Source organism: Argopecten irradians, chromosome 11, assembly GCF_041381155.1.
Source record: "Argopecten irradians isolate NY chromosome 11, Ai_NY, whole genome shotgun sequence".
Lineage (NCBI taxonomy): Eukaryota > Metazoa > Mollusca > Bivalvia > Pectinida > Pectinidae > Argopecten > Argopecten irradians.
This window is the reverse complement of record NC_091144.1, coordinates 8,045,993-8,073,797: the sequence shown is the minus strand read 5'-3', so window position 1 is coordinate 8,073,797 and position 27,805 is coordinate 8,045,993. Positions and strand designations below refer to the sequence as shown.

The following is a 27,805-nucleotide window of genomic DNA, read 5'->3' as shown; positions in this document are numbered from 1 at the left end:
GAAGTTTTTTGTTTTTTAATTATTGTGATACAACGCACATGGATTTGGTACCAAATAGACAATCATTTTTTAATAAAATTATAACAGTAGCTCACACAGTAATAGGGTGAACGTCAAATGATGATCTCTTCTGCGTGCAATATGGTACATGTTTGGGTTTTGGAAGACAGTTATGTTCATTGTCGTCTTTGTCTTTTTGTGGTATTGAAAACTTTTGTTAAATTACAATGTTATCTCACTGAAGCACATCATATCGCATCCAATCACATTATATTCATTACAGGCAATCCTGTCCTAAATTCACGCTGAACGAATGGGCAGAAGCTGCCACTTTCATAGCCTTTTGTGCATCTCTCCAGTGGATAGACTCCATAGCCTTCCTTACAGGGACGAAGTTTCAAGTTCAAATGTGAGACAAGGGAGACAGTAGGAAGAAAAAAGAAGAGAGTCAGATGAAAAGCGGTAACCATAAATATTAATTTAGCCACATTTTATGCTATTTAATTGCGCCCTGTCTAGAGCTACAGGACAAAGATAAAATTCACGATGTGAATATTTGGTATTTATAAATGACACACGTTTTACTTTTCTGGATAACTTTAATGGTATATGTATATCAACATGTCGCTATTATTCAGTGTCACCTGTCACACAAATTACACAGTCCACTAACAGGTAGTCCACTACTTCTCAGTCCGTACAGGTTCAATCAGAAAATAAAATTAAATGATTTTCAATCACATCATCGCCAGCTTTCAGTCTAGGCATTGCATCACATTATATGTCGTCGTGTGTTAGGATTCCAGACTCAAGCCCATCGCCTGAAACATAGAATAATAACGGCATAAGAACGCAGACTACACAATACATCTACATGTTTCATCTAAACACACATTAACGTTCGCTATCAATGTACTTGTTTATGCTGCGAAAACAATTAATTTTACTGCCACATACAAAACTTGCAAATTATTCAATTGTCAACATGGATGGAAGGAACAATACATAAGTATTCATTTTCTGTAGCATGGTATGTATGTTTAATAGATAGTGCAATATTATCAATGACATTAATTGCATATTGAAGTTTCATTACACCAGTAACACAAGCATATTATTCTTATAATTTCATCACACATCCTTGTATACAGTGTCGTTGGAAATTAATTTTATATCTAATATATAAGATGCAGGTGCAGACACAGTTCGAATTATTCTGCTGTTTTATGGTCTTTTTCATACAGGTCGTGAGCCAACAGAACGACAGAACAAACCGGACCAGTGCAAATACATTTATTTCAAACCTGCTGTCAGCTCTAATAAAGAGACAGATATCCTACAAAGTGTAAAGTAACATGTAATTAATTAACACTTTCCAAAATAGCTATCTTTATAGGTATGGAATATTTCACCTGATAAATTGACTTTTGATGTTTGATTTGTTTGTATTGTTGCCTCATTTTCGACTGAGTGACTACGTGATTCTATTGTTATAATGTTACTTAACATCGACATGAGACAAGGGATCTGGTGATATTTTAAACATGTGTCACTACTTTATATCCATTTACATAAACAATTATACATGTAGAATTTGGAGATGAGCCACGAACTTTCCGGGCAAATGTAGGTTCCACGTCCGTCAAAAGGCAGCAAGCATTTTCAAAGTCTGTACATCAGTAAGCTAATACTGATATATAACTGCACAAATCTATCCCAATATCTCAGCTTTTATGCATGTTAAGATGTAGTTTTAGGATCTGGTTTCGGACATTTCTATGCCTAATGCGCGAACTACGGTACTCGGTAAAATTCCCCCCAACTATATATTTTATGCATTTTGATGTTTTAATGACATTTTATAGTTGACTTTTTACACACGGAAAGAATATTTACTGTTATTTTCTATAATACTTATTTTAAGAATTGCCTATTGTTTAAATTTAGTGAAATCCGTGTTTATTTGCGAACGTAGGTCACAAATTCTTTAATCATGATATTAATCTGTTGTGTTTATTTGCGAACGTAGGTCACAAATCCTTTAATCATGATATTAATCTGTTGTGTTTATTTGCGAACGTAGGTCACAAATCCTTTAATCATGATATTAATCTTCCGAACAGCCACACACTTTCGTTGTAGATACTTAATATTCCATCATTTCATGGTAGGGCCATCACACGCTATCCTAAGGAATTCTTTATACATCTTACATTTTAAATCTGTTTCATTAATACCTTCTATTAATTGTGCGCACAAGAAGTTTTCAAATAAAGCTTTACGGTTCCTTCTAATTTTCACTAACATCATATCCATAACCACTGACATATTTGGTGCAAGCAACTGGCGCCTCAGACACTGACGTCATGGAATAAATAGAAATTTAAATTTGGAATAGATAATCTATCTATAAAAGCGGCTGTAGAAAATACCATATACAGGCCTGCAACATCTCTGCTATCTCTTTAAAGCTGTAATGGTGAAACAATTCAATGAATAAAACAGTATCATTGGTCATGAAATATGTTTATGTAAGCATTTTGTTTGTAAAATCCTCTAATTCACATCGTTTGGATTAAAAACATACTATTAACAAGAGGCCCAAATGCCTAAACGGTCATCTGACTATTGGCACAATACAACATAGTCATTTAAAGATTTTAGCCATTTTGACCCCTGTGACCTTGAATGAAGGTCAAGGTCATTCATTTGAACAAACTTGGTAGCCCTTCATCCCAGCATGTCACAGGGTCAATATCAGGTTTCTATGCCTCTTAGTTATTCACAAGAAGTTGTTTTAAGGATTTTAGCCTATTTGACCCCTGTGACCTTGAATGAAGGTCAAGGTCATTAATTTGAACAAACTTGGTAGCCCCTCTTCAAGGCATGCTGCAGGCCCAATATGAGCATCCTAGACCTTTCGGTTCTTGAGAAGAAGTTGTTTAAAGATTTAAGCCTATTTGACCCCTGTGACCTTGAATGAAAGTCAATGTCATTCATTTGAACAAACCTTGAAGCCCTTCATCCCAGCATGTTGCAAGCCCTATATGAGAACCCTGAGCCTTTCCGTTCTAGAAAAGAAGTCGTTGAAGGTTTTTGCCTATTTGACCCCAGTGACCTTGAATGAAGGTCAAGGTTATTCATTTGAACAAACTTGATAGCCATTCATCCCAGCATGCTAAATGCCTAATATCAGTACCCTGGGCCTTCTGGTTATTGCAAAGAAGTCGTTATTGTAATGCCAAGCAATGTTCTGATTACAGGTTCATTATTTCTTTTCTGAACGCATTAAGATTTACACCTGTACCTCTAATTTCCCTATTGAGACCCATTCTTTCTGCTCCAAGGGGTCAGAGCCAAAATTCATACAAATTCTGTTACCCTTCCCCCAAGGATGTTTCTCACCAAATTTGGTTACATTCCATGCAGAACTCTATGACTAGTAGTGATTAAAAGGATTTACCTCTATTTCCTCTATTGGGCCCCGCCCCTCCTGCCTCCTGAGGATCAGAGCCAAAATTTATACAAACTGTGTTCCCCTTCCCCCAAGGATGATTCTGGCCAAATTTGGTTACATTCCATGCAGAACTCTATGACAAGTAGCGATTTAAAGATTTACTTTTATTTCCCTTATTGGGCCCCGCCCTTCCTGCCCCCCCCCCCCCCCCCCCCCCCCTGCGGTCACAGCCATAACTTATACAAACTCTGTTCCCCTTCCTCCAAGAATGTTTTTTGTTTTTCACCAAATTTGGTTACATTCTATGCAGAACTAGTAGCAATTTTAAGTATTTACCTCTTTTTCCCCTATTGGGCCCCGCCCCTCCTACCCCTGGGGGGTCAGAACCAAAATTTATACAAACTCTGTTCCCATTCCCCCAAGGATGTTTCTGGCCATATTTGGTTACATTCCATGCAGAACTCTATGACTAGTAGCGATTTAAAGGAAATGTTGACGGACGGACGGATGGATGACGCACGGACGGACAGACGACGGATGCCGCGCCTTGACATAAGCTCACCGGCCCATCGGGCCAGGTGAGCTAAAAGTTAAAACGGAATACAAAACTTTGTGACAGTTTGGACAAGATACAAGTGTATACATACAATTGTAAATAGTTTCTAGTCACGATGTCACTCACATGAATAATTATTTTAAGTGTGCATTGGTAAAAAGGTCACTAGAAAGATAAACTCATAAATAAGGTAGATATTATACATATTCATATTGGAAGATTTTTACACATTTTTTCTTCTCGTAACAAAATCTGTGCTCTACAAGCTTTTACGAGATCTTAATGGCTCAAGTTGTCTTATAAATTGAGGAAACATGTTAAATGATTTGATTTTCGGTTAAATATCAATTTGATAAAATTTAAAAGAAAATGACAAGTATGGGATTGCTAGACAAACAGGCAAAAATCCTCAAGTGCGCCATGTCTAACAAGTGTATCATGAGCATTAATTGCAATGAGGCTAGTCAAAACCTTGTTCAAAATACAGGGACACTATCATTATAATTATATAATTATAATTACAGAAGGGATCATTGTTATTTGTCATATAACAACACAATCTTCATCATGACATCTAAACCCTAAAATTGAACTTATTTACTTATACAATCATGCACTTGATCAAATGTAATATTGAAATGACAATAATTATATATTTAATTCGTTGTATGGTTGCTTAAGTCGCCTCCATTTTCCTCTTCATAAGCTAAGTATTTAAACTTTAGTTTGGTACATTTGTTTAACGTCTAAATTAACTATTAAATATTAATTAAATATGGCTGTTTCATATATGTATTTCTCTTATAAAACTTTACAGATTTGAATAAATACTGTAATATTAGTTTAAAAGTTTTTAGTATTAAAGCCACACTATACGTAACTATCAACAAAATTTCAAGTTAAATTCGACTCCGATATTGTTAGTATTTGTAGATGTAGTTGAAATTAAGATATATTAAAGAATATTTGTAATGATTTTTTTTAATAACTTTAGTACAGCAGTTGCTGAAAGTCGATACATGTAAACAAACTGGTCGCCATAGAAGTTACGATTATTACCGAACGGAAGTCGGAAAGTTCATGACCCGTTTTCGGAAGAGTTCGGACAGACGTTACGTAGTAACGGTAGTCACATGACGTTCTCGGCAACGACGTTACAATGTCGGCTAACTTCGGCTTGTTTGACTAAGTGGGACCCACCTAGCGATGTTTAATATTTATTTGATTTTTATCAAAGTATTCCGAATCATAATCGCTCATCTTGACTTCGATTTAGTCCTGTCTCTGCATGATTTACAATAGGATTTTTTTTCAACATTCTCCTAAATCATGAAAAAAATAAGAAAGATGCGGATATTGGGCCTTTAAAGGATATTTACACCTTCTCAGTTTTGTGTGTTAATATAGCTTTTGGCATTAGTTTGGGTCTAAACAGTTAGGTAAAATATATAAGCAATTAAATGTTACAGTATTAACTATAGGATTTGTTCTTATTGTCTGACAACTGGTCACTGGAATTATGCAGCTAAAATTATTTACTGTTTTATATAAAAGGCGTAATATTATTGTAGCTCAAAGTCATGCAGTACATGTCTGCTGTTTAAGGCACTAGTAAATCTTCTATAATCTGAGGCAAACATTTATAGTGTTCAGTAAAATTATTTCATTGGATTTATTTAATTTTTCTCTAGGTTATACATTCCACCCTCATACTGCAAAAAACCCACAAGTCAAGGTATTACTTCAACAAGAGATCCCAGAGGGATCTTGGCGCCCACCAAAGAATGATCTATGTCTGACAATAGAAAGACGGATCTTTTCTCTGCTTTTCAACTTTTTACTACATATTACTACATATGAAATTTGAGAAAGATCCTTTCAGTACTTTCTGAGATATATAACACTGACAAACTTCAATAATCAAAATCAAAGATGTTGTTGACCGATCAGTCCCAATATGCAATATGCAGGTCCTAGGAGTACCTACATATAAAATTTGAGACAGATCACTTCAGTACTTTCTGAGAAATAGCGGTAACAAACTTCAATTATCAAAATTCAAAATGGTGGCCTGTCGGCCATCTTGTTGACCGTTCGGACCCAAAATGTAATTAGGGACCTAAGGGAACCTGCACATGAAATTTGAGACATATCCCTTCAGTACTTTCTGAGAAATAGCGGTAACAAACTTCAACTATCAAAATCCAAGATGGCGGCCATCTTGTTGACCGATCGGTCCCAAAATGAAATATGCACAACAAGGGCCCTAGGGGAACCTACATGTGAAATTTGGGAGAGATCCCTTCAGTACTTTCTGAGAAATAGCTGTAACAAACTTTAACTATCAAAATCCAAGATGGCAGCTTAAAGGCCATCTTGTCAACCGATCAGTTCAAAAATGAAATATGCACAACTAGGGACCTAAGGGAACCTGCACATGAAATTTGAGACATATCCCTTCAGTACTTTCTGAGAAATAGCGGTAACAAACTTCAACTATCAAAATCCAAGATGGCGGCCATCTTGTTGACCGATCGGTCCCAAAATGAAATATGCACAACAAGGGCCCTAGGGGAACCTACATGTGAAATTTGGGAGAGATCCCTTCAGTACTTTCTGAGAAATAGCTGTAACAAACTTTAACTATCAAAATCCAAGATGGCAGCTTAAAGGCCATCTTGTCAACCGATCAGTTCAAAAATGAAATATGCACAACTAGGGCCCTAGGGGAACCTACATGTGAAATTTGAGAGAGATCCCTTCAGTACTTTCTGAGAAATAGCGGTAACAAACTTTAACTATCAAAATCCAAGATGGCGGCCTGGCGGCCATCTTGTTAACCGATCGGTCCTAAAATGCAATATGCACAACTAGGGCCCTAGGGGAACCTACATGTGAAATTTGAGAGAGATCCCTTCAGTACTTTCTGAGAAATAGCGGTAACAAACTTTAACTATCAAAATCCAAGATGGCGGCCTGGCGGCCATCTTGTTAACCGATCGGTCCTAAAATGCAATATGCACAACAAGGGCCCTAGGGGAACCTACATGTGAAATTTGAGAGAGATCCCTTCAGTACTTTCTGAGAAATAGCGGTAACAAACTTTAACAATCAAAATCCAAGATGGCGGCCTGGTGGCCATCTTGTTAAACGATCGATCCTAAAATGAAATATGCACAACTAGGGCCCTAGGGGAACCTACATGTGAAATTTGAGAGAGATCCCTTCAGTATTTTCTGAGAAATAGCGGTAACAAACTTTAACTATCAAAATCCAAGATGGCGGCCTGGCGGCCGTCTTGTTAACCGATCGGTCCTAAAATGCAATATGCACAACAAGGGCCCTAGGGGAACCTACATGTGAAATTTGAGAGAGATCCCTTCAGTACTTTCTGAGAAATAGCGGTAACAAACTTTAACTATCAAAATCCAAGATGGCGGCCTGGCGGCCATCTTGTTGACCGATCGGTCCTAAAATGCAATATGCACAACAAGGGCCCTAGGGGAACCTACATGTGAAATTTGAGAGAGATCCCTTCAGTACTTTCTGAGAAATAGCGGTAACAAACTTTAACAATCAAAATCCAAGATGGCGGCCTGGTGGCCATTTTGTTAACCGATCGGTCCTAAAATGCAATATGCACAACTAGGGCCCTAGGGGAACCTACATGTGAAATTTGAGAGAGATCCCTTCAGTACTTTCTGAGAAATAGCGGTAACAAACTTTAACAATCAAAATCCAAGATGGCGGCCTGGCGGCCATTTTGTTAACCGATCGGTCCTAAAATGCAATATGCACAACTAGGGCCCTAGGGGAACCTACATGTGAAATTTGAGAGAGATCCCTTCAGTACTTTCTGAGAAATAGCGGTAACAAACTTTAACTATCAAAATCCAAGATGGCGGCCTGGCGGCCATCTTGTTAACCGATCGGTCCTAAAATGCAATATGCACAACTAGGGCCCTAGGGGAACCTACATGTGAAATTTGAGAGAGATCCCTTCAGTACTTTCTGAGAAATAGCGGTAACAAACTTTAACTATCAAAATCCAAGATGGCGGCCTGGCGGCCATCTTGTTGACCGATCGGTCCTAAAATGCAATATGCACAACAAGGGCCCTAGGGGAACCTACATGTGAAATTTGAGAGAGATCCCTTCAGTACTTTCTGAGAAATAGCGGTAACAAACTTTAACAATCAAAATCCAAGATGGCGGCCTGGTGGCCATTTTGTTAACCGATCGGTCCTAAAATGCAATATGCACAACTAGGGCCCTAGGGGAACCTACATGTGAAATTTGAGAGAGATCCCTTCATTACTTTCTGAGAAATAGCGGTAACAAACTTTAACTATCAAAATCCAAGATGGCGGCCTGGCGGCCATCTTGTTAACCGATTGGTCCTAAAATGCAATATGCACAACTAGGGCCCTAGGGGAACCTACATGTGAAATTTGAGAGAGATCCCTTCAGTACTTTCTGAGAAATAGCGGTAACAAACTTTAACTATCAAAATCCAAGATGGCGGCCTGGCGGCCATCTTGTTAACCGATTGGTCCTAAAATGCAATATGCACAACTAGGGCCCTAGGGGAACCTACATATGAAATTTGAGAAAGATCCCTTCAGCCCTTTCCGAGAAATAGCGGTAACAAGAAATGTTAACGGACGGAAGGACGGACGGACGGACGGAAGGACGGACGACGGACCACGGACAAAAAGCGATTTGAATAGCCCACCATCTGATGATGGTGGGCTAAAAATTTGTGGTAAGGATATAAATGACAATTTTAATAATGAGAAAAAAAGGAGAGTTAGTGATTGTACGTGGCAGAAGAGAGAGTTTGAGAAAGTATGTGGCAGAAGAGAGTTAGAGCAGTTATATGGCAGAAAGAGAGTTAGAGAAGTTACCGTACGTGGCAGATGACAGTTAGAGAACGTATACGGCAGAAAAGAATAAGAGAAGATACGTGGAAGAAGAGAGTTAAGAGAACGTAGGTAGCATAAGAGAGATAGAGAAGATACGTGGCAGAAGAGTGTTAGAGAAGGTATGTAGCAGAAAGGAGTTAGAGAAGTTACCGTACGTCGCAGATGAGAGTTAGAGAACGTATGTGGCAGATGAGTGTTAGAGAAGATACGTGGCAGAAGAGAGTTAGAGTAGGTATGTTGCAGAAGAGAGTTTGAGAACGTATACGACAGAAAAGAATAAGAGAAGATACGTGGAAGAAGAGAGTTAGAGAATGTATGTGGCAGAAGAGAGATAGAGAAGATACGTGGCAGATGAGAGTTAGAGAAGATACGTGGCAGATGAGAGTTAGAGAGCGTATGTGGCAGATGAGAGTTAGAGAGCGTATGTGGCAGAAGAGAGTTAGAGAAGATACGTGGCAGATGAGAGTTAGAGAATGTATGTGGCAGAAGAGAGTTCGAGAACGTGTACGGCAGAAAAGAATAAGAGAAGATACGTGGAAGAAGAGAGTTAGAGAACGTATGTGGCAGAAGAGAGAGAGAGGATAAGTGGCAGAAAGGAGTAAAAGAAGTTACCGTACGTGGCAGATGAGAGTAAGAGAAGTTACCGTACTTGGCAGATGAGAGTTAGGAAGGTATGTGGCAGAAGACCCCTAGTTTAAATGAAGGTGCTGGCCTTTGTACAGGACCAAAGGCTGTAAGACCTATGTATGTGCAAGCGTCCCAATGTATGCTATAATGACTAGTTTAGAAATACATACAAAGTAAAAAGGAAAACTACTGTGATGTCCCAATATTCTACCAAATACATGTATCAGCTCATCAAATGGCTCAATAGAAAGGCAGTGGGTCAACAGAAAGGTAATCTTATTAAAACTAGACATTCAATAGTTATACATTAAAGTTTTATAACTTCAGCATATTGAAGATATGGTTTAAAGATATTGAAGAGGTTTCAGAAGGGTGGAGCCATACATGGTATAACTGAATCCTCCTAGATTTTATCTAAAGAAACCAGTTACAAACATCAGTGAGGCAAATATTATGTTTACTCATCGATCCTAAAACGCAATATGCACAACTAGTCCCCTAGGTTCAAACTACATATTAAATTTTAGGAAACAGTAATTCTGTATTTTTAAGATTTTTAAGTTTCCATGGTAACAGAAAAAAAAATCCCAAATCTGATGGTCTGCTATAGAAAAAGGCACAACTAGGGCACTTGTCTGATTTATACTGAAAGTTTCATGGAGCTGCATTGAACGGTTTTTGAGTTATAGCCTGGAAAAGAATCTCGGACAAACCGAGCCCAATTTAATATCCCCCAGAAATACGTTTCACGGGGGATAATTAAGACCAAGCTGATGCCAAGAACATTAAGTAGATCTCCTTCTCTCAATTGTGTTATTATCTCTTTCCTTTCTTCACCTTGTTACAGCATAAAAGTTAATATTCAAATCTTATGTTACTTTGATTGACACTAACAGTATAAGGTATACATGACATATACTAATTTCAACTTTATGTGCAAGAAGTCTTCTGGACTGTGGCATATTTCTTGCACATTATAGTTGCAATTGGAAGCATCAGGATATACAGAATTGTATGGAAAGATTATAATGATAGTATTGGAAACCTTGCATAGTGTATAAAAAATATCAATATGTGTTTACAAAACGTCCATGTGATAACTGATCTGAATCTCATGTCAGTCAAGTAAACATTGAATATTGAAAAGACAATACATTATTTTATCTGCAGTTGACATTTTGTGAATGGACTTACAATACCAAAAAGATGCAATGGGTCAAAAGGTTCTAAACCTTTATCAACAATATTTATGTAAAAATACATGTATTAAAACAAAATATTAGTTATATGTGTCGTAACTGAGTGAACATTTTGACAAGCAGTTTTTTTCAATAATCAATTTAAAACCATCAGATTTGAATAATTAAGCTGTGAATATCATTTAAATGCACAAAAACTGTATAATGCCCTATAATCATTAACATAGTTACAACACAAATAATTCACACTGTAAAGGTTTTTGTATTTATGCTCTGTACATACAAGTACCTGACTACAGAAGTCACTTTACAATTACTAATAACACAATGAAAATATCAAATGAAATTGAAGACCACAACTTGGCTTCATGTACTCATTTCACTGCACTGTAGACATAAATATAACAATTTTTGGCAGTACTGGTACTGCCTAAATTGATTTTGAACTCTTATTTGTCCATGAAAACTAAAACTTTTGCATTGTAACTATTTGACAGTATTTGTATTGTAAAATGTTGTTAACTTTTATTGGTGAATAACATATGAAAAGCTCGTCTTGATTCGTCAGTACGAAAATAACGCCACATTTAACTTACGTAGCTTTACTGCAGCAAATGGATTAGCTTGACTGCAGCAAATGGATTATAAAATGATACCCTACTCCAGTGCAGCCTACATTGTAATATCTAATTTGAAACATTGTGCGGAACACCTAGCTTCTACTAAATAGTGTCATATGCAAAATTGAAACACAGAAGAAAGTAGGAGAGGCACAAGCAACAAACTCGAACACTTTAAATCACTTTGAACTGGTAACACATAACGTGCAGAACAGGAGGGGAAATAACTCTAGCATAGCAACAAACTCACCAGCTTCTTACAACTAATCACTGCTATTTTTTCATAGCCTGTATAAAATTAAATCAATTTTCACATCCATATATAATATGAGGCACACATTAACTACTTTTGGTTCTAAAACAGATTCCAAGGCCATTTTTTTCACTTCTAAGGTCAGTCTTTACAGTTATGAAGCACAAAAATAATATTTGCCATGAAAACTCACACCATGTGTTTCGATTTGTTTATTATACTAAAACATACATTCAAACAAAGAAGTAACTTTACTTAAATAAGTGATTACAATAAAATGCAACAGAAAAAAGAACAAAACATAAATGTTAACATAGTGTATACAGTGAAAGTGATTATAAAGCACATCAAAGCCACACTGTATATGTCTACAGACGGATACTGACCTGAAGCATTGTAGTGCCCAGCTGAGCAGGAGACATGCTGACATGTACACCAGCAGATTTTAGGGACTCTATCTTCTCCTCTGCTCCTCCTTTACCCCCGGCAATGATAGCTCCGGCATGACCCATACGGCGACCAGGTGGAGCCGTCAACCCAGCTATAAATGACACTACTGGCTTAGCATTAGGTCCCTGTAAATTAAAATGAAGAATCAGTTTCTTATAAAGATAAGTCTCAAACTTTGATTAGAGAAATAAGGTCCCTGTAAATTAAAACAAAGAATGAATTTCTTATATTATAATAGTTAAGTCTCCAAGTTTGTTTAGGGGAGCCGTCAGGCCAGCTATAAACAAGAGGCCCATTGGCGAAGCAAGAGCTTCATTAATCATAAGTCTAAAAATTCTGTAAACATATGGTCAAAGTGGTCACAACTGAAATGACCAATAAAGCAGGTTTGTAAACCTTATCAAATAAAAGTGGCAGATACTTTTCATAAAGGGATTTACATTTTGCGATTATGTATCGCAATGTTTTAGTGACAACTTGTGAATTGCAATGAATTTTAACAGACTTATCCCAGATTTTTCTTACCAACATCACAGGATAATCTTAATATCACTTTGTCAAGTGTAACACTTTATAATTTACAGTATGACATAAAGAAACCAAAGGGAATTTATTATCTTAAAACAAATATTACTTAGCAAATGTTGTGAGACTGTTAAAACAAATTTCATTTCCATTGCTAAAATATTTTGAAATATTACAAAAATAAAAAAATAAAAAAAAATACACAAACTTACAGAATTGAAGTTTTTAAGATATTCAGCTGCCTTTTCTTCTGCCTGGCCACCAATTTCACCAATGAGCACGATTCCTGAATAGAGGGAGATAACTCATTTAAATAAGGTAAATACATATCCATTTGCAGTATTATTATATAATCATTTTCCTTTAGCAATACTGTGGATTTCTGCTTATAGAATGTGGTATCACACTCAGACTCTCAACTGACTAATGTGGGCCATAAAGGAAGGTTCTTCCTATATTAAATGCTATCAGATACAATAAAAACGGTCAGTCTCCAGTAGAACAATAGCATCTTTAGCTTATGCATTATTTTGACATCCATTTTGTAAAATATAAGATATTAAATCCTAGACATAACTGGAACTATTATACAATGATACAAGACAAAGATAGCAAGATGCCTTACTGAATGACAAACTTCTGTACCAGATATAGAATAAAACTTACTTAAAGACAAACTTCTGTAACAGGTCAAAAAACAACTTCCTCTTGTATCAACCTACTTGTATAGTACTTTTGCAGACTCTGATGATAACTACATGTTCCTACCTTCAGTTTCTGGATCATTCAGGAAGACCTCCAGGCAGTCAATGAAGTTTGTGCCGTTAAATGGATCCCCACCAATACCAACACATAAAGTCTGGCCCAGGCCTGCCTGTGTTGTTTGGTGAACTGCCTCATACGTCAGAGTGCCTGACCGCGACACAATTCCTAAAACAGTCAATAAAATTTCCCATCATAAAATTGTAGTAAGTACACAGGACACCTGCTGAATCACCAAGAATAATGATTGTAAGTGAGAGTGTTAAACATAATATGGAATATGTTGATTACATAGACATTAACACAGTAAAACAATGGCTTTTACAAAAGTCATAGGACTTCCTACGCTAATACAATTTGTCATTTTTCTTATGGTACATACAAATCTTGTATATTTCATACTACAGTTAGGAAATTCATTCCAGCTTATCCCTTCGTATATATAATGCAAATTCTATGCACTCCTAAAACATACCAGTCATTTGATAAAATGTTTAAGTTTCAAAACCCACAGAATCTGGATCTAATTCATAAATTCCTGCGAGCAGCATGCATTCTATATAACTAATAGCCTATACAATATACTGTACACATGTTATATTGGTGAATGACATCTACATACACTTCATTTTGTACATGTGCTGCTTTTTCATGTCCCTATCAAAATACTTGTACAATATATTTATTTATGTAGATCATTTCTCTGTTTTTTGTCCTGAGTTTTCTCTGTGAAACAAGTCTACACTGAGCACTTTCAGTGAATAGTAAGGGAAAGTCAATATAAATGGAAGCACTGCCTTCCTTCTAATTGTTATCCTGAAAACAATGAGACAATAATAATACTGACCTATTTTTCCTTTCTGATGAATGTGGCCAGGCATGATTCCTATTTTACATTCACCGGGCTTGATGATTCCAGGACAGTTGGGGCCGATGAGCCTGGATTTATTTTGGCGTAGAAGTTTGTGTTTGACACGGACCATATCCTGCTGTGGAATTCCCTCCGTGATACAGACAACGAGAGGCACCTCGGCATCAATGGCCTCCACCAGGGCCTGGCCAGCCATCTTAGGAGGCACATACACCACTGTAGCATCAGCGTTCGTAGCTTCCATGGCCTGTGGTTAGAAAGGTAGACATATCAAGCTTTAGGAACACAAGGAAACTTTCACACTTAAATGTGTTATATAGATGAGAAGTAGCTTCCTCAAAACCACACGTACCATTTTATAGTAAACTACAGTGGTGAAAGAAAACAAGATCGAGTCAATTATTGGTTTTGACAAAATTTCTTAATTTATATTTATGCACTGTTTGAACTATTAATTAAATAGGACAATTCAAATGACGACTGGTATTTCTACAAAGTTGGTATTAAACCAATCATACTAATTCTTTCAAGAAAAATGTTATCAATCAAATGTAAATTTATATATAAATATATATATATTGTATATAGATTGACAGTTTTATCAGAAAATGTTGATTTTTACAGAACTATTTTTTTCTGAGCAGGATTTTAGTGTGAGCGTATGCAGAAGCAGCATCTGCTGAGTGTGAATAGTGTTGGGACTAATTCAAATAGCATCAACTTAACTTTTATATGAGAAAACTTTTAAATTTGGACATTTAACTATGCTGTTAATTCAAATTTATCAGAATATTGTTAAATGATAAATAATTGGGGAAACTTTTTCCTGTGTGATTGCTTGTCGTATCACACCATGTACAACTATATCCAAAAGACCCAGAGGTCCTGTATCGCTCACCTGGTTTATTTAGTAATTACATGTATCATAAAAAACTCTGAATCCCCACTCCATAAGGATGTTACCAATGCAATATGAGTGCTATCCAATGCTTAGTTTTTGAGAAGAAGTCGATTTTATGGGAATAGCCAAATTGACACTTTTGGCCCCACCCCTCATGCCCCCAGGAGGACAGCCCCACAATTTGTACAATTTTGCGTTCCCGCCTTATAATGTTGTTACCAACACAATATGAGTGCTATATATGCAATGCTTTATTTCAAAGAAGTCGTTTATATGGAAATGTAGCCAAATTGACCATTTTGGCCCCATCCCTCAGGCCCCCAGGGGATCAGCCCTATAATTTGTGCAATTTTGAATCCCAACCCCATAAGGATAAAGCAATATGAGTGCTATCCAATGCTCATTTTCATAGAAGAAGTCGGATATATAATGTATATGGAAATAGCCAAATTGACCCTTTTGTCCCTGCCCCGCAGGTCCACGAGGGGTCAGTCCCAAAAATTGTACAATTTTTCATCCATATCCCATAAGGATGCTACCAATGCAATATGAATGCTATCCAATGTTTAGATTCAGAGAAGAATCGGACCAGGTGAGCTATAACAAAACCAAAACTCGCTGTTTTTTTATATAAATTGGTGGTTTAACAAAAACCATAAAACAAGAAAGGTTTCAACACAGAGAATCAGTAAATGCTATATAGTGAGTATAGCTAGCTGCTTTAAGAGAACATATCATTTGCTATATTTCTCACAACACTGGCAATTGGTCATAAGAATTGATCCCTGAAAAGTTCAGAAAATGAGTAATTATGCTAAATATAAATATATATATATATATTTTTTTTAATTTTTCTCATTTTAGTGAATATTCCCTCAACTTCTGACACATTGACCACACAGTACCTAAATCAGTAACCCAATCATTTATCAACATTCAGATGGCCATGTGGTTTTGGTGATCATTAACAGTCAGATGGCCATGTGGTTTTGGTGATCATTAACATTCAGATATGTATCCATGTGTGTTTTGGTGATCATTAACATTCATGGATCATCACATGTGTTTTGGTGATCATTAACATTCAGATGGCCATGTGGTTTTGGTGATCATTAACATTCAGATGGCCATGTGGTTTTGGTGATCATTAACATTCAGATGGCCATGTGGTTTTGGTGATCATTAACATTCAGATTGCCATGTGGTTTTGGTGATCATTAACATTCAGATTGCCATGTGGTTTTGGTGATCATTAACATTCAGATTGCCATGTGGTTTTGGTGATCATTAACATTCAGATTGCCATGTGGTTTTGGTGATCATTAACATTCAGATTGCCATGTGGTTTTGGTGATCATTAACATTCAGATTGCCATGTGGTTTTGGTGATCATTAACATTCAGATGGCCATGTGGTTTTGGTGATCATTAACATTCAGTGCCATGGTTTGTGATCATTACATTGCATGTGGTTTTGGTGATCATTAACATTCAGATGGCCATGTGGTTTTGGTGATCATTAACATTCAGATGGCCATGTGGTTTTGGTGATCATTAACATTCAGATGGCCATGTGGTTTTGGTGATCATTAACATTCAGATGGCCATGTGGTTTTGGTGATCATTAACATTCAGATGGCCATGTGGTTTTGGTGATCATTAACATTCAGATGGCCATGTGGTTTTGGTGATCATTAACATTCAGATGGCCATGTGGTTTTGGTGATCATTAACATTCAGATGGCCATGTGGTTTTGGTGATCATTAACATTCAGATGGCCATGTGGTTTTGGTGATCATTAACATTCAGATGGCCATGTGGTTTTGGTGATCATTAACATTCAGATGGCCATGTGGTTTTGGTGATCATTAACATTCAGATGGCCATGTGGTTTTGGTGATCATTAACATTCAGATGGCCATGTGGTTTTGGTGATCTTAACATTCAGATGGCCATTGGTTTTGGTGATCATTAACATTCAGATGGCCATGTGGTTTTGGTGATCATTAACATTCAGATGGCCATGTGGTTTTGGTGATCATTAACATTCAGATGGCCATGTGGTTTTGGTGATCATTAACAGTCAGATGGCCATGTGGTTTTGGTGATCATTAACATTCAGATGGCCATGTGGTTTTGGTGATCATTAACATTCAGATGGCCATGTGGTTTTGGTGATCATTAACATTCAGATGGCCATGTGGTTTTGGTGATCATTAACATTCAGATGGCCATGTGGTTTTGGTGATCATTAACATTCAGATGGCCATGTGGTTTTGGTGATCATTAACATTCAGATGGCCATGTGGTTTTGGTGATCATTAACATTCAGATGGCCATGTGGTTTTGGTGATCATTAACATTCAGATGGCCATGTGGTTTTGGTGATCATTAACATTCAGATGGCCATGTGGTTTTGGTGATCATTAACATTCAGATGGCCATGTGGTTTTGGTGATCATTAACTTCAGATGGCCATGTGGTTTTGGTGAATCATTAACATTCAGATGGCCATGTGGTTTTGGTGATCTTAACATTCAGATGGCCATGTGGTTTTGGTGATCATTAACATTCAGATGGCCATGTGGTTTTTGGTGATCATTAACATTCAGATGGCCATGTGGTTTTGGTGATCATTAACAGTCAGATGGCCATGTGGTTTTGGTGATCATTAACATTCAGATGGCCATGTGGTTTTGGTGATCATTAACATTCAGATTGCCATGTGGTTTTTGGTAATCATTAACATTCAGATGGCCATGTGGTTTTTGGTGATTATTAACAGTCAGATGGCCATGTGGTTTTGGTGATCATTAACATTCAGATGGCCATGTGGTTTTGGTGATCATTAACATTCAGATGGCCATGTGGTTTTGGTGATCATTAACATTCAGATGGCCATGTGGTTTTGGTGATCATTAACATTCAGATAACCATGTGGTTTTGGTGATCATTAACATTCAGATGGCCATGTGGTTTTGGTGATCATTAACATTCAGATGGCCATGTGGTTTTGGTGATCATTAACATTCAGATGGCCATGTGGTTTTGGTAATCATTAACATTCAGATAACCATGTGGTTTTTGGTGATCATTAACATTCAGATTGCCATGTGGTTTTGGTGATCATTAACAGTCAGATGGCCATGTGGTTTTGGTGATTAACAGTCAGATGGCCATGTGGTTTTGGTGATCATTAACATTCAGATGGCCATGTGGTTTTGGTAATCATTAACATTCAGATAACCATGTGGTTTTGGTGATCATTAACATTCAGATGGCCATGTGGTTTTGGTGATCATTAACATTCAGATAACCATGTGGTTTTGGTAATCATTAACAGTAGATGGCCATGTGGTTTTTGGTGATCATTAACATTCAGATGGCCATGTGGTTTTGGTGATCATTAACAGTCAGATGGCCATGTGGTTTTGGTAATCATTAACATTCAGATGGCCATGTGGTTTTGGTGATCATTAACAGTCAGATGGCCATGTGGTTTTGGTGATCATTAACATTCAGATGGCCATGTGGTTTTGGTAATCATTAACATTCAGATGGCCATGTGGTTTTGGTGATCATTAACAGTCAGATGGCCATGTGTTTTTGGTAATCATTAACATTCAGATAACCATGTGGTTTTGGTGATCATTAACAGTCAGATGGCCATGTGGTTTTGGTAATCATTAACATTCAGATGGCCATGTGGTTTTGGTGATCATTAACATTCAGATGGCCATGTGGTTTTGGTAATCATTAACATTCAGATGGCCATGTGGTTTTGGTGATCATTAACATTCAGATGGCCATGTGGTTTTGGTGATCATTAACATTCAGATGGCCATGTGGTTTTGGTGATCCTTAACAAATCCATAAGATATAAACACCTGTAAATCTATAAGATGTTTTTCTCTCCATAATACTCAAATCATAAAAAATACACTTGGCATTTGGGGGGTTATTGGTGATTATTTTTCTTTTTAGTAGTCAATGTTTTTTGTTTGTTAAATTTTATATTTGAAAAGAGTCTTGACACTACCATTATCAACATCATAGATTATGATATAAAGCATTCATTTCATAAAGACAAAATTGTCATGTTCACAACACCTCAGTCCATAAGAAATCCTGAACATGACAATAGGTTACTGACTGCCTATATAGATATACAAACCTTCCCTATACACCCCACTCCCCATTGTTCTCCCTCTGCCTATTGTGTCTGTGAGTACTTTTCAGTACCTGGGTTTTAGGCCCAGTAAAGGACTTATCTGTAGCTCTATACTTGTGAGTACATTTTTGTGTTAGTCTGCCATTACCCATCGTAAGAAGTACAAGGATTTTTGTTATGGGAAAAGATAAAACTGTATGACCCAATTGTTTCATTATGAAGCTCTGTTCAACCATTGGAAGCTTAAAAGTCAGCCTGGGGGTAAGCAAATATGCAAAGAAATTGTCTGAAACTTAATTACCACCACCCCCACCTATAAATGCCTCTATCCTACCCCCTGCCCCACCACCTCCGCATTACCCACTTCCCCACCCTCCTTCCCCTGCATCAAAACCCCCCACAGTCATTCTATAGCTGTACGTATATACTCCATACATTGTATATCATATATTTGTAACTTACATGAATCTAAGAGCTGCAACAATAAACCATGGGACATTAATATCACGGTATAAACTACATGGTACGCCCCACCAATATCCGGATAGTGCGAAATCTAGATTTTTGAGCAGTTATGAGTATCTCCCCACAAAAAAACATGGTTGCGCTTTAGATACCCGGGGACATAGAATTGAAGAACCTCCTGCAACATTAAAATCACCCATATGGAAGCATTTTGCATTCTGTATTATTTAAAAAAGAAGGGGTAAAATCAACAATGAAAAAGTAGAAAAAAATTTTTTTTTGACACATAAATTCTCTTTAATGCATATTGTGACAAGTATGGTGATACGTATAGTATTGCGAGGGAAGCGTATTGTTGCAGCACTCATGAATATACCAATAAGCAATAAAATGAAACACAACACCCCTTATGCAAAGTTACTGACAAACCATTTCCATATTCAAACTCATCCATAATATTATAGATGTTAGGCAGCAAACAGTTTGAACTGGGACTATGAAGGGAGTAGGGACGAGATATAAATTATTGATTAATTGAGTTAATAGGCAAATTTATCAACTACAAAACTATTGCTATTCTTCCTTTTCATGAAATCCTGATTGGATATCAAAGGAGGATTAAACTTTATTTATGGCCATGTAATCCCAATTGGCTAGCTAATACAGACTACAATTGCAAGAGTATTGCATTCTGAATTCTGCTTAATTCATGTCTATGAATTAAACATACATCTGGTGCAGTGTCCATTTAGAGTTACTGCCCTTTGCTAGTGTCAGTGACAATGGGACTTATTAGTTAGTTTAACTAATGCAGACTACTATTGCAATAGTATTGCATTCTGAATTCTATTAAATTCAGTCTATGAATTAGACTTCATGTTGTACATCTGGAACGGGTTTGGTTTAGAGTTACTTCCCTTTGCTAGTGTCAGTGACAATGTAACTTATTCACTTACCATGTGATACCAGTTAACATTTGTTCCAGACTAGGATCTCTAGTGGTAATTGAACGTAACTCTTTGTAATCTTCCTGTTGAAATAACGTTAGTGTGGGATATCATCTTTTGATGTCATTCCATCACCAATAGAAACATAAGTCCCCCGCAAACGTTATCAGGTATCACGTGGTATGTGAATTTGTCCCATTCATGATCAAACTCACTGACATTAAGAACAGTGTCAGAGTTTGTTTTTGATTGAATAGCATGGGGAAAAAGTGACTTTTGATAACGACTGTTAGCTGTTATCGTATTAAACCCCCACGAGTAGGCTACTTCATTTTAGTCCAGTTCAGTCTGTTTCAGGTAATTCTAACTAGTGTATAATGGTAGAAGACTATTATGCCCTATAATTTTAACTATTGCAATACTATTGTGTAACAGGGTGCAGGATTTATAATAAATTCAACCACTAAAGAGAAGTTCTCTCTAGCGGAGTGGTATATTGTTGCTAGTATTGACAAGGGTTTCAGCTGCTATTTGCGAGGTGACAAAAGCACAATTCAGATAGTTAAACTAAGGCAGGCTACAATTGCAATAGTATGGCAATAGTGTTGCTTCCGAATTCTATTTAATTCAGTCTATGAATTAGACGTCATGTCGTACATCTGGTGCAGTGTCCGAATTCTATCTAATTCAGTCTATGAATTAGACGTCATGTCGTACATCTGGTGCAGTGTCCGTTTAGAGTTACTGCCCTTTGCTAGTGTCAGTGACAATGGGAAAAATTCACATACCATGCGATACCCGATAATGGCATTGAAATGACATTAGCACAGTATATCATCATTTGACGTCATTCCATCACCATTAGAAACAACAGTTCCGCTCATACCTTGTCAGGTATCACATGGTACATGAATTTAAAAGTCCCATTCATGATCAAACACACTGACATTGAGAACAATGTCAGTGTTTGTTTTTGATTGAATAGCATGAGGGAAAAGTGACTTTTAATTGATAGTCTGTTATGGTATCAAACCTCTGCAAGAACTTCACTTTAGTCCATTTCAGTCAGTTTCTGGTAATACTGACTGGCGTTCAATGGTAGGATTACTATTGCAATACTATTTCTATTGTTGGAAACACTATTGGGATAGTTTAACTAATGCAGACTACTATTTCAATACTATTGCATTCTGAAATCAGTTAATGAATTGGAATCAACTTGGTACATATGGAGCAGTTTTGTTTAGAGTTACTGCCCTTTGCTAGTGTCAGTGACAATAAGACAAATTCACATACCATGTGATACCCGATAATGGCGTTGAAATGACGTTAGCACAGGATATCATCTTTTGACGTCATTCCATCACCAATGGAAACAATAGTCTCGCTCAAACCTTATCAGGTATCACATGGTACATGAATTTGAAAGTCCTATTCATGATCAAACACACTGACATTAAGAACAATGTCAGTGTTTGGCTTTGATTGAATAGCATAGAGGGAAAAAGTGACTTTTAATTGATAATCTGTTATCATATCAAACCTCTGCGAGTACTTCATGTTGGTCAATTTCAGTCAGTTTCCAGTAATTCTGACTGGCAATTAATGGAAGGATTACTATTGCAATACTTTTTATAGTGGTAGAAATACTATTGGGATAGTTAACTAATGCAGACTACTATTGCAATACTATTGCATTCTGAATTCTATTAAATTCAGTCAATGAATTGGACTTCATGTCGTATATCTGGAGCAGTTTTGGTTTAGAGTTACTTCCTTTTGCTAGTGTCAGTGACGATGGGACTAATTCACTTACCATGTGATACCCGATAATGGCATTGAAATGATATTAGCACAGGATATCATCTTTTGACGTCATTCCATCACCATTAGAAACAGTAGTCCCACACACACCTTGTCAGGTATCACATGGTGACTGAATTTAAAAGTCCCATTCATGATCAAACACACTGACATTGAGAACAATGTCAGTGTTTGTTTTTGATTGAATAGCATGAGGGAAAAGTGACTTTTAATTGATAGTCTGTTATTGTATTAAACCTCTGCTAGTATTTCATTATAGTCAAGTTCAGTCAGTTTCTGGTAATCCTGACTGGCGTTCAATGGCAGGATTACTATTGCAATACTATTTCTATTGTTGGAAACACTATTGGGATAGTTTAACTAATGCAGACTACTAATGCATTACTATTGCATTCTGAATTCTATTAAATTCAGTCTATAAATTAGACTTCATGTTGTACATCTGGTGCAGTTTTGGTTTAGAGTTACTTCCCTTTGCTAGTGTCAGTGACGATGGAACTTATTCACTTACCATGTGATACCAGTTAACATTTGTTCCAGACTAGTATCTGTAGTGGTAATTGAACATAACTCTTTGTAATCTTCCCCCTGAAATAACGTTAGTGTGGGATATCATCTTTTGATGTCATTCCATCACCAATAGAAACATAAGTCCCTCACAAATGTTATCAGGTATCACGTGGTATGTGAATTTGTCCCATTCATGATCAAACTCTCAAAATTGAGAACGATGTCAGTGTTTGTTTTTGATTGAATAGCATGGGGGGAAATTCGACTTTTGCTAACGACTGTTAGTCTGTTATCGTATTAAACCTCTATGAGTACTTCATTTTAGTCCAGTTCAGTCTGTTTCAGTTAATTACCCTATAATTTTAACTATTGCAATTCTATTGTGTAACAGGATGCAGGATTTATAATAAATTCAATCACTACTTCTGCCAGGGATCAAACATGGGACATCTGGATTACTAGTCTGTTGCTCAACCGATCAAGCTAAAGAGAGGTTTCTCTAGCAGAGTGGTATGTTGTTGCTAGTATTGACCAGGGTGTCAGCTGCTATTTGCCAGGTGACAAAAGCACAATTCAGATAGTTAAACTAAGGCAAGCTACAATTACAATAGTATGGCAAAAGTGTTGCTTCCGAATTCTATTTAATTCAGTTAATGAATTAGACGTCATATCGTACATCTGGTGCAGTGTCCATTTAGAGTTACTGCCCTTTACTAGTGTCAGTGACAATGGAACAAATTCACATACCATGTGATACCAGATAATGGCATTGAAATGACGTTAGCACAAGATATCATCTTTTGATGTCATTGCATCACCAATAGAAACATAAGTCCCCCACAAACGTTATCAGGTATCATGTGGTATGTGAATTTGTCCCATTCATGATCAAACTCACTGACATTGAGAACAATGTCAGTGTTTGTTTTTGATTGAATAGCATGGGGGAAAATTCGACTTTTGTTAACGACTGTTACTCTGTTATCATGTTAAACCTCTGCGAGTATTTCATATTAGCCCAGTTCCTACAATCTTAACTATTGCAAAACTATTTCGATTGGGGGGAAACACTATTGGGATAGTTTAAATTTGCAAACTGTAATTGCAGTAATATTGTATTGGTATCTTATAGAAGTGTTAATAATTTTCTTGGTATTTGATAGAATGAGATTCTCTAATGAAACTGAAACTTTGTATGCAGACTTACATTGGCAAGATCTTGGACAAGTTCGAAAAACAGACTTACAATAACTTATTGCCCTTTGCAATAATAATTGTTATTAGAACTTGTGGACTAAAGTGAATATTTTCTGAGCTTTACATACGCTTGTGTTAGTAAGATTATGGTTAAGGGCCTTAAGACCTTTCAATCTATCGGTTATGGAGAAAAAGTTTATTGTTGACAGACGGACAAACAGCAGATGACAGACATCACGGCATCACATAAGCTCACCTTGGTCCTTCGGACCAGGTGAGGTAATAATCAACATTTTAAGTTGACTAGACTTTTAAAAGAATACCTGCTGGAGGAGGGCATAATTCATTATAGGTGACAGAAAAATTCAAAGATATTTGGCTGTCATGGTTATAAAAGGTTAACTGAATTAGCTTTAATATGTTTAAATTTATCTTTTATCATATTTTCTTCAACAGAGTATAAATTTCACAATTAAGATAACAATGCATATGTTATATTGGCTGGGTGTCGGCACAACTGAATATGTACTATATTAGCAGGTACAGGCGAGCCTTTCCCAGGGCCTTGATAACAAAATACATTAATTAACTCTCAACCATAACCCTTTTGTTTTTGCCTTTAACAGTATTAAGGGTATAATATGTAACACATTTTTTTTCATCTACAAATACATATAGACCTAATACAGTATCTAGATCAAACTAGGGCACCTGACTTGTGACACTGTCTAGGGAATATATATTATCCAACACAGGTATTATTGATGTACCTAATACCCTGATGATCAAATAATGGGCCCCAAGATAATGAAACAATCTTAAGTTTAGACTTAGCCAATAGTGTTGTATTGATGATCGGCAATAATCGATTAACTACTAGATGATCCTCAACCGATCCGATAATCGATTAAAAATTATATAATCGATTAATCGGGTAAATATTGGAACTTATTGTGATTTTAACAATTTTCCAATAAAAACACAAATTACAGTGTGAATGCCTCCATACATTTCTCCATTACAATAATTTTCACCTTTTATAGTAAAAAAAAATTGTAAGAAAAACATTCAACATTCTCTTCACTGCTTACAATGAAGACAAAAGTAGCCATAAATTGGCGATTTGACTACAATAATGAACCGATCATTTTGTGCGATTATCAGATCAGATGGGTCATCTGATTTGAACTGATGATCGATTGTCATTTTTAGCCGATTATACAACACTATTAGCCAATCACAGATGATGTTACAATAAGTTGCTTACGTCAGTTTTGAATTTACTAAGAAAAACTTAAGTCTAAGTCTATTTCATGATCCTGGGGACTTGATTTCTGGTTTTTGTCAAAATCAGTTGAATACAAACTATATCTCCAGTAATCTTACCTCTTTTGTAGTGTTAAACACTGGCAACCCTAAATGGGTTTGGCCCCCTTTCCCAGGCGAAACACCGCCAACCATTTGTGTGCCATAGTCTATAGCTTGTTGACTGTGAAAAGTACCCTGAAATCAATACCAAGCTGTATTTTAAGTTTCATAAACAAAATCACACCATTTATAAAATCATTCAAAACTAAATCTTTAAATCGGCAGCCAAGATTTGTTCTTACTTTTACCTTTTTCTGACACTTTGATCTTTTTCTGATACTTTGACGTTTTTCTGATACTCTGACAGAATTAGATGCAATTTTACTGCTACACCGGTTACATTAATAAACACATCACACGTGTTGAACATGACTCAATTAACATCAGATAACAGAACTATTGCTTATGTATTTTTCACTACAAATTGTCCTTTATGGAGTTGAGACTAGCAAATAACATTAGATCTTCTGTTCTAATTTTCATACATTTTCTTCAAATATACACATTTATATGTACAAAGCCAAATGTTGACATCGATCATGACATCCATTATAAACTATATCTTGACATCATCTGTAAGAATATCTCTCCTCCCTGTACAATTCAAACAATGGAATCTAAACTGTTGAAACAGGTTTTTCTTTCTATCATGCATGACATATTGATAACAATTAATTTTATACTGTATTCGCCGTAATTAGCGCCCCCTCCCCCTTTCTGGAAAAGGAGCTCAAGTTGTATAATTAAACACCCCAATCCTGTGTATCAGTTAACAATGTTTTACAACATGTAATGTCTCTAACATCAGCAAGTCTTTTACATGTGAATCACAACATAATAATGTGTCTCAAAGGTTAAAAGGCATATGTATGTTTACTGTAAAAGATTAATGTGCCACGAGTACAAAAAGAGTTAAAATATGGTTGAATTTTTTGGCCACAATTTACATTTTAGTTCACTAATAATCGCTCCCATTTTTACATTTTTTAAGTGTCCTGGGGACTAATTATGGCAAATATAGAACAATACAACAACTCTTCAAAAAGTATTTATACTAGGTACATGTATATAAATCAGATAGATACCGGGTGGTACATGTATATAAATGTTCAGAGTGAAGTAAGCACGTTTGACTTTTCTGGGTTTTACCTGTTTCCCTGTAAATCCTTGGCATATCACTTTTGTATTTTTGTTAATGGCCAAGTTACTCCTTGTTCCAGTGTAGCAGTGCCTTACACCGGTCCTGGCAGCCACTGAAGAATATATTTAGGAAAAATGAGTGACAAATTTGCAATTTGGAAACAAAAGATGAAGTCAATGTAATAAGATATTTTTTTAAAATCTAATATAGGCCTATATATAATGACAATTTATTATGCAGTGTAATGTAGTGTTAGGTCTACTACAGTGTATAAATTTACAGAGATGGCTCTTGTAATCATTCCTATAAAATCATAAATTCCGAATTCGTTCAAAGTTGCACGTGTACAAACGTGACACAAACAGCTCTTAGAGAATTCACCATTTTACAAGACGGGCACATACTATGCCAAACAGTGGACGTTTTATGGGTCACTCAAGATAAGTTTGACCGGCGTCTGCTGTAGGTCAAACGTGGGTAGAGATTATTGAAGATAGCTTGCAATTACTGATTCTGAATTTGAATCCATAACAAGCATCATGGATAGACAAAAACGTCTGCATCATCGATAAATGCAAATGTCTCGGACAGTTTGCAAAATGAAGCCAAACGATATAACCTTACCCACTATCGGGCTGAATATTCTCCTGGTCGCCGCCATGTTGAAACGGTGTGACTAATTCAACAGTAAAACAATTTTTCCGGGTCATATTTTCCGGAAAATGCAGTCCGGCTACTCTCTCTCTCTCCTACTAAAATAAAAAAAAATGTATATTTCTGCTTAAATTTAACTAAATTATTATCAAAACGATTTTTTCTTTTTTTTTTAATTTAATAGTTTTTACCAAAATAAGATACAGATAATTGCAAGATACCGTAGAAAATGGTTTGCTGATTTGTTTCTCTCTTTTTTTTCTGTCTACATATAACCTAAATTTTAATCCAGTAGAAAATGTGTTTTGCAAACACACTGAAATCTATAATGGAACAGGAAAAATATACATGTATATTGAAATTTGATTAGACAATCCTAAAG

General features: G+C 36.3%; 1 protein-coding gene across 2 annotated transcripts; it reads right to left on the bottom strand.

Annotated features, from left to right (window-relative positions):
• Window positions 1–579: 579 nt before the first annotated feature.
• On the bottom strand, window positions 580–27,532 carry LOC138334677 (succinate--CoA ligase [ADP/GDP-forming] subunit alpha, mitochondrial-like). 2 transcript variants are annotated; one of them, XM_069283339.1, is made up of 9 exons: window positions 27,394–27,532; window positions 26,778–26,881; window positions 25,647–25,763; window positions 14,222–14,492; window positions 13,381–13,542; window positions 12,825–12,898; window positions 12,024–12,212; window positions 11,635–11,672; window positions 580–821 (listed from the first exon to the last, which is right to left on the bottom strand). In XM_069283339.1, exons 1-8 carry the CDS (start codon window positions 27,428–27,430, stop codon window positions 11,658–11,660), a joined length of 969 nt encoding a protein of 322 aa, XP_069139440.1. In that variant the 5' UTR covers window positions 27,431–27,532; the 3' UTR covers window positions 580–821; window positions 11,635–11,657. The 2 variants fall into 2 exon arrangements, with proteins under 2 accessions (XP_069139440.1, XP_069139439.1); XM_069283338.1 differs by lacking the exon at window positions 11,635–11,672.
• Between the last annotated feature and the right edge of the window lie 273 nt (window positions 27,533–27,805).

Coding starts and splice junctions, on each gene's coding strand:
- LOC138334677 (XM_069283338.1), bottom strand. CDS start 27,430: ATGGCGGCGACCAGGAGAATATTCAGCCCGATAGTGG. Junction 26,882..27,393: donor AATATTCAGCCCGATAGTGG/GTAAGGTTATAT, acceptor TATATTCTTCAG/TGGCTGCCAGGACCGGTGTA. Junction 13,543..14,221: donor TCATCAGAAAGGAAAAATAG/GTCAGTATTATT, acceptor TGACTGTTTTAG/GAATTGTGTCGCGGTCAGGC.